The sequence below is a fragment of the Nematolebias whitei genome, chromosome 2 (assembly GCF_014905685.2).
Source record: "Nematolebias whitei isolate Nwh7 chromosome 2, NemWhi1, whole genome shotgun sequence".
Taxonomy (NCBI): Eukaryota; Metazoa; Chordata; class Actinopteri; order Cyprinodontiformes; family Rivulidae; genus Nematolebias; species Nematolebias whitei.
This window is the reverse complement of record NC_056499.1, coordinates 23,069,960-23,077,306: the sequence shown is the minus strand read 5'-3', so window position 1 is coordinate 23,077,306 and position 7,347 is coordinate 23,069,960. Positions and strand designations below refer to the sequence as shown.

The 7,347-nt window shown below is 39.1% G+C and overlaps 1 protein-coding gene across 1 annotated transcript; it reads left to right on the top strand.

The window, feature by feature from the left end:
* Positions 1 to 1,610: 1,610 nt before the first annotated feature.
* LOC119426293 (CD276 antigen-like) lies at positions 1,611 to 5,378 on the top strand. Its single transcript, XM_037693852.1, has 3 exons — positions 1,611 to 1,956; positions 4,542 to 4,838; positions 5,302 to 5,378. The coding sequence occupies exons 1-3, from the start codon at positions 1,611 to 1,613 to the stop codon at positions 5,376 to 5,378; spliced, it is 720 nt and encodes a 239-aa protein (XP_037549780.1).
* Positions 5,379 to 7,347: the final 1,969 nt, after the last annotated feature.

The window sequence follows — 7,347 nt, the reverse complement described above, 5'->3', positions numbered from 1 at the left end:
CTGGTATAAACCACATGTGGCTCAGCTGTGTCCCCCCAACTCTAAACTGCTGGTACAGAGGGTGTGCAGCTCAGCAGTGTCTCTCTCCACCCCACCTCACCCGACTCTAGACTTGAGGTACAAAATGCAGCTTGGCTGTGTGCCAAAAAAACTGCCGGTACAAACACACGCAGCTCAGTTGTGTCTCTTGAGTCACGGTTCAGTCCATAGACCAAGAAAAGAGGCAGTTAATCAAAGACAGAGCAGTCAGAGAAATGGAATCATTCCTGCGAGGAATAGAGGAAGCGGAAACACCAGCAAAAGCTTCAGGGTCAGCTGAAGACACCTTGTCACAACTTGTGGAAGTTATACCTGATTTAAAGGCAACATTTTTTCTTGTATGTTACATTTATGCTCAACAGATTTTAAGCTTTCATTTTATTTTTTGGGGGAACTGCACACTTTAGTTTTTGTGGTGGATTTTGTTGTTCTATATTTTGTGCAGACTTTTTCAATCTAAATAACAGAAGGATCATTTATATGTTTTTTTATTTTTATACTTTGAGACTGAATACTAAATAATTTCAGTAAAAATACCCTTGCTTTTTTTTTTTTAGTTTTTATATAATATTGCAAAGCAACATGTTAAGTTAATTTTGTCAAATGAATAACTGATTTAAGTTTCTTTTTTTTTTTTGTTGTATCACAAAATTTATCGTTATCGTCAGAATGCTCTGAGATATCACAATATTATATTTGAGCCATATCGCCCACCCCTAGTTAGGTTTAGAGTGGGGGTCAGGGTTAGGCTATAGCAAATGAATGGAAGTCAATGCAAAGTCCCCAAAAAGTACATTTAAAAGAACATACACACACACATACACACAGATGCATAGACAAATCAGCAGCCACTGAGCAGAAAGTCAAAAACCATTTTTCTTTTCTTTTCACAAAGACACCCATTTTAGGAGTTTTTCTGCGGTTACTCTCTACCACTGTTGCCACCAGATTCATTTTTTTCTTCCTCAGATTTAACTAAAGATTAAACTAAAGCTATACAGATGTTGCTTTCGTAACTTGAGTTTTACTGCACTGAGCCATCACCAGGAGGCAAAGCCTTTAGGAACACAAATAAAGTCCTAATGCTTACCTCCAGATCCCCTCTGCTTTTCCCCTCTAACATTCTTCACATCTCTCCCGCTCCATGCTGCCACGATGCACAAACAAACAGGATGTTTCTGAAGCAGTCACGGCGCACGTTTCAGAATGCTACTCTGATTTATTTTTCAAAGACTTTCAGATTTGAGTAGGTGTCAGTCTGTTGAATCGCAACATTAATTTGGTGTGCTATGTTCAGATATGACAGACTGTATGTTTACTCTCAGCCCAGGCCAAGCAATATTTATGAATAATATTGTATATTTGAAACTACTCAAGTGTCAAATTAATAATATTTGACATATAAGACAGTCACAGTGGAGGCTGATTTCTGGAAAATATATTTAAAGGACATTTAATTATATTTTTTTCATGCTTGAAGCTAATCTGATGTTATCTGACATGCAATAAAAGCTAGTGTACATTTTTGAATTCCATTTTCTTTTATTCCTATGTTCTCTCTTACAGCTGAGATGGAACTGCATGTCCCAGAGCAACCAGTAGTGGCGCTGCACGGCAGTGATGTCACGCTCAACTGCTCCTTCAACCAGACAGTTCCCTTCAACTTGTCTGATGTTAGTGTTTTCTGGCAGCTGACAGACACTAAACGCAGTGTGCATGGGTACAGCAAGGGACACGACCAGCTGGTAGACCAGGCAGAGGCCTTCGCCAACCGTACCAGCCTGTTTCCTACCCAGCTGGGCATGGGCAACGCCTCACTTCGGCTAAGCAGGGTGCTCGTGGCCGATGAAGGCAGCTATACCTGCTTTGTCAGTGCGCAAGGATATAGCAGTGCTGCTTTGCTGCTGCAGGTAGCAGGTGAGTCAACATGTGACATTTATGGCACATGTAAAACAAACATTTAACATGGATGCAGTCTTTGTTGCGGACTCTATACAAATATCTAAATTTGATTTTATGTAGTACAGCACACAACATTTTTTCTTGAACAAAACTGGTAAGCCATAGTGTAGTATGAATGAAGATGGTACAAGTACACTGAAACTATGTATTTCACTATGGAGGGATTATTCAAGAGTTATCCAACTGTGGTCCTCAGGGTCTATTCTTCATATTTTAGAGCTGGTTCAACAAATCTTATTCAAAATACATTGTTACTATACCAAATAATGACACATCATACATTTGATTGATTTCTGGTAACAGAATTTTTCAAATGTTGATTCTATATATAAAAAAAAAAAAAAAAAACACATTTACAAGCTGGAGCTGTGAGTTTTAGCCTTTTAATGACACATGCATGCACTTCATTCACTTCAGGCTTGAGCATGGAAACAGTTCATCCAAAATGGCGAATAAAAATTGTATACAAACATTCATTTGGACCGAGGATGAGATTGAATTATTCCTACCTGTTCAAAAAGGGCGAGAAGCACAAACAGCACTCTGCTGTTCACTGTTACTGTTGTCCATCTATCTGTGCAAGTGTGGAAAAACGTGACTGTAGCTGTGTATAGTGCACGTGCACAATTTCACACCGCATTTCCAAAAACCTCCAGTTGGAGACCTGGATTGAAAAAGATTAGTGTTAGAGAAAACGTCCGTTGTTGTCGTGTACATGAACCAAATGCTAAGGTTTCACTCAATAATAATAGTAATAAAAATAATAATAATAATAACAACTTTATTTATAAGGCCCTATAGCCATAGCTGCAACAAAGTGCCGTATATTTAAAATCAAGAACATTTAAACACATAAAAATAATAAAAAGAGTTACAACAGTAAAACCACTAAAAACAATAAAAAACTGTAGTGCAGAGCAGGTCTCAGGCTGTGCCAGAAGCCAGGGAATTAAAATGTGTTTTTAAAGAGCTTTAAAAATGGGGGAAAAGGAGATTGTTCCATAATCTTGGAGCAGCTACAGAAAAAAGCTTGGTCCCCTCTGAGCCTCCGTTTGGACCTCGACACTTCCAGGAGCAGCTGATCAGCTGACCTGAGGCACTGAGCATGAGAGTGCAGTTGAAGCAGCTCAGCGAGGTAAGATGGGGTATGACCAGAGCAGAACAAAGGACCCTGGGGACCACTGATCTGAGAGATCACATGCTTGAGTCACAGTTAGACCTAAAGCTAGTTCATGAACTGGAAACATCCGTTTTATGTGTCGCTGTTTTTTTTTTGTTTTTTTTTTGTGAGTTGTAAACAGGTAATAAACATCTTCCTCTGTGTTTCCGAAGATTGTTTTTTGTCAATATGCACTGATTGTGGTTCCTGTCGTGGTCAATATTTGCTGACTTTGATTATTAGTTGTTGTCACGGTCAATCAACCATCACTAACATCTTCCATGGTGTGCATCCACATCGCCCACCTTCACAGCTCAGAGGCTTTTAGTTATTTATAATGATTGTGTGTGCCTTCTCTTTCTCACATTCCTTTATCTGTTGTGTGATTGCTTTATTTTTTTTCTATTCTCCCAAGAAGGAGATTCATTAGGTGGGCGTTAAGTTACTTTCTATTTGTCTTGTGCGTGCAAAAAATTAAGCTTGCGTCTAGAAATGACAAAGTTGTTTTAATTTATGCTACATATTTTTAGATATTATATGTTTTTCTAATATTTATACATTGTTTTGGAAATTATTTCATTCTGCTCTGAAAAAAAAAAAAGAAAAAAGCTCAGGATGAAAATCGGTAAGTCATATCCACAGCTTGAAAAGCTGATGTGACCCATGTTAAGCCTATTATTGTGTTCAAAGTCCACTTTTCAAAAAGCAGCTCAGATAAACTTTCAGACTCAGCTCCACTTACTGGTGGCACTTACCATGCTTGATTGTATGTAGCTTCCTCTCCTCTTTACTCATGCTTTAGCTCAAGTGATTTTAAAAGGTGACATCAACCGTGAATGGTGATTCATCATTCGTTGCATTTCTTTTATACTCCTTAGTGCCAAAGACCAAGTTGTTTCAGCTATTATAGCCGTAAAGTCTTTTTTTCAGCTTCTCTGTTTGTGCTGTGTCTGAGTGGTTAGAGCAGTCTTCCTCCAATGCAAGAGTTGGGGGTTCGATTCAACCAGCAGTCACATGCCGAAGGGTCCCTGGACAAGACACTGAACCCCTCATTACCTCTATTGTGTGTCCCATCAGTGCATGAATATGATAAAGCACTGATTAGTCTTTGTAAAAGTATAGTAGAGTGCTGTATGAATGGGTAAAGGAGGGCACAGATTGTAGTGTAAAGCACTTTGAGTATCTTGATCAGATAGAAAGGCACTATACAAGTACAGTCCATTTATCATTTGTCCTGTTTTTTTTCTTGTTGACCTTAAAACAAATTAATTCATTATATGTTTGCTGCTCTCTTATTGTCACCATATCCTCATTCATATTTCACTTGTGCCATTCCTCCTGCCCTGAAACTCTCCCTGTTTTTTCTTTTGCTGTTTCCTAGCTCCCTACACCAAGCCTGTGTTGACTTTAGAGCCTGAATCCAACTTACGTCCGGGTGATGAGGTGGCTCTGACTTGTATAGCATATAGAGGGTATCCTGAGGGTGACGTTATATGGCAGGATGGAAGTGGACGTAATTTGACAGACAATATCACTTTGTCTGTTGTGGCCAACGAAGAAGGGCTGTTCACAGTGACCAGCGTTCTATCAGTTGTGCTGGAGCCCAACAGCACCTACAGCTGCCGGATAATCAACCCACTGCTTGGTGAGGAGGGCTTCGGATTTGCCACAATTTCAGGTGAGAGCGGATCTTCAACAATTATTATTATTTTTTTTTAAATAAAAGAATAAATGGTGTTTTAGTGAACAGTGCCACTACTAGTCATGTGAAAATCTTAAACAGCTTGTGTTTACTAATCATTTTTAATGTTTAAATGTTACCAGGACAAAAGCCACAAACTAATTTTGTTTACAATTGTGCATACACACAATATCATATCATTTTTACTCTTCTTCATTCCATCCAAAAGGCATGCCAATTTGTCTGTATGAATAATTGAACCAGTAGGTTGTATTCTTCTTAAGGAGCGTCAAATAGCCATTTCTCGCACATCACATTTCAAAGACCAAACAGAAAAGAATCAGCAAGAATATAGTAACAGGTTTCTTAGATGCTGTTTGCAAGAAAACATATTAACCAGAGTTTAGATTGATATTTTTAATTTATCAAATTGTTTGATGTTCTACTCTATGCGTGTTAGTACCTACATTGTCATTTTATTGGTCTTTGATGGTCCTCTCCTACTTCCTGCCTCCAACCATGCCTCCCTGTCTCTGATAGTGTACTCTGTGTGTTAAATGTGATGAGCATGCCATGTACGGTGGGCTGTGGTTGGGTCTCTAATGGGAGCAGGACTGTGTGAAATGGCTCATAAATAAGTAGAGGTGGCCCGAGCTGACTCTCTGGACTGCGGCTGGTGCTGGTGCTCGTCCTGTTGAGACGGGGGTCAAGGCAGAGGTCAGGGATTGCTGCTCCACTGGGCTGGGAAATGACTGCTCTGTCTGGAAACAGGATGGCCAAATGGCAGGACTGTATGGCTGAGTGCAGGTGGCCTTTCTAACAGTTTGGTTGGCCTCTTTCAAAACAGATCAGATAACCAGTCAGAACAACCATTGTGGGAGTGGAAAGCCATTAAGCACATGGGGACAAAAAGAAACTGTCAAAATAGTTGTTGCTGTTACCTAATTCAGTTACATATAGAGTCAAAATGTGTTTGATATTATCACTGTGCTTTACACTAATTATTTTCAGGCATAACAGAAATCAGTCATGATGTACTAGAATTTTTTCAGCGGTACAACACCTGTTATTTGTTTCAAATAATTTATTAGTATTTGCTATAGCTTACAGTGGCATGACCCTTTCATTCCTAGGTCTGTAATTACCGTTAAATGCCAGGAAAATGACTTTGGTTACTATAAATTAACAAACTACTGGTACTTCCTTGGCTTTTAAGATTTTTTTTGTTCCGAAATGATGTGTCAAAAGCCAGGATTTTTGTTTTTGTTGTGTTGAGTTTGGTTTAGTTTAGTTGCCAAGCTAAACATTCCAACTAAACCTACAGTATAATGCTATTATAGTGTGCTTGGCATGCCCCGTTTGGTTGAAGTTATGCACCTTAAATATTAAGTCTTTAGTGTCATTACACCATAGTAGAAGACGTTATAAAAACAAATTTACAAACAGCCATTATAACCTAAATGTAGTGATGGAAATTTCAAGAGCCAAAGTGATATACTTTACTTTTTGGCCTGCTAAACTAGCTGTTGGACTAGTTATTGTTGTTTCGGCTACTTCCTCCTGCAGGGGTTGCCACAGCAAGTGAACTTGTATGAAGAGTTTGGTAATTGTACACCTGATGCCCCTCCTGACCCAACTTGGGCTCAAACCAGCAGAATCAGGAGAACAAGACCACAGCACTGACGGACTGAGCTACAGCAGCAAAGCTAATGGACTAGCACAGTGGTTCCCAACACTGGTCCTTGAGGAACACCATCCTGCATGTTTTAGTTGTTTCCCCACTCTGACACACCTGATTTGAATAAATGGGTGATTAACAAGCTTGCACAAAACTCAAAGAAGTAATTAATCACTGAATCAGGTGTGTTGGAGCAAGGAAAAAACTAAAACATGCAGGATGGTGTTCCTTGAAGACTCTGGTTGGGAACCACTGGACTAGCACAGGCTATGAAAGAAAACCAAGAGCAGCATAAAAATATATAATAGTTTGGCCAAAAATGGTAAAACAGTTTATTTTTTAATTTAGCAAAGATTCAAAGAGGGACAGCAAAACAAGCAAACCCACAAACACGCTTGGAGAAAACCCTTAATTAAAGCACCGGTGACCGTTTTTCTGCAACTGGGTGCACATGAATAAGAGTAATTTCTCAGTTGGAGTGCTAGCACAGCTTGATGATGACACAAGTTGTTTGCAAATATGCACAAGATGCATAGTATTGTGAGCGGCAAGATAAGGGGGCTTGTTTGAAATGAAAGCATGTTTGCGTTTGTTTACAACAGCTGGTGTGTGCTTAACAGTTTCTGTAATTAATTTTGACCTAGCAAAAGTCTTCTGCTGAAATAGCAGAATGCCGAGCTAGAGTTGATATAGTGAATAATGCTTGCTGTGTACACTACGCACTGTATACACAAACACTGCACTCAGGCAGTGGTGAATCGTGTTATGAGAATGGATAAATCTGCTTAAAAGTTAAAAGGTCTATAAGTAAAATAAAAAAGTGAGAAA

Bases quoted from the DNA above. Each gene is read 5' to 3' on its own strand.
- LOC119426293 (XM_037693852.1), top strand. From the start codon at position 1,611: ATGGAACTGCATGTCCCAGAGCAACCAGTAGTGGCGCTGCACGGCAGT. The intron at 1,957-4,541 runs GTGAGTCAACAT...GCTGTTTCCTAG, and splicing joins TTTGCTGCTGCAGGTAGCAG to CTCCCTACACCAAGCCTGTG. The intron at 4,839-5,301 runs GTGAGAGCGGAT...TATGCGTGTTAG, and splicing joins CGGATTTGCCACAATTTCAG to TACCTACATTGTCATTTTAT.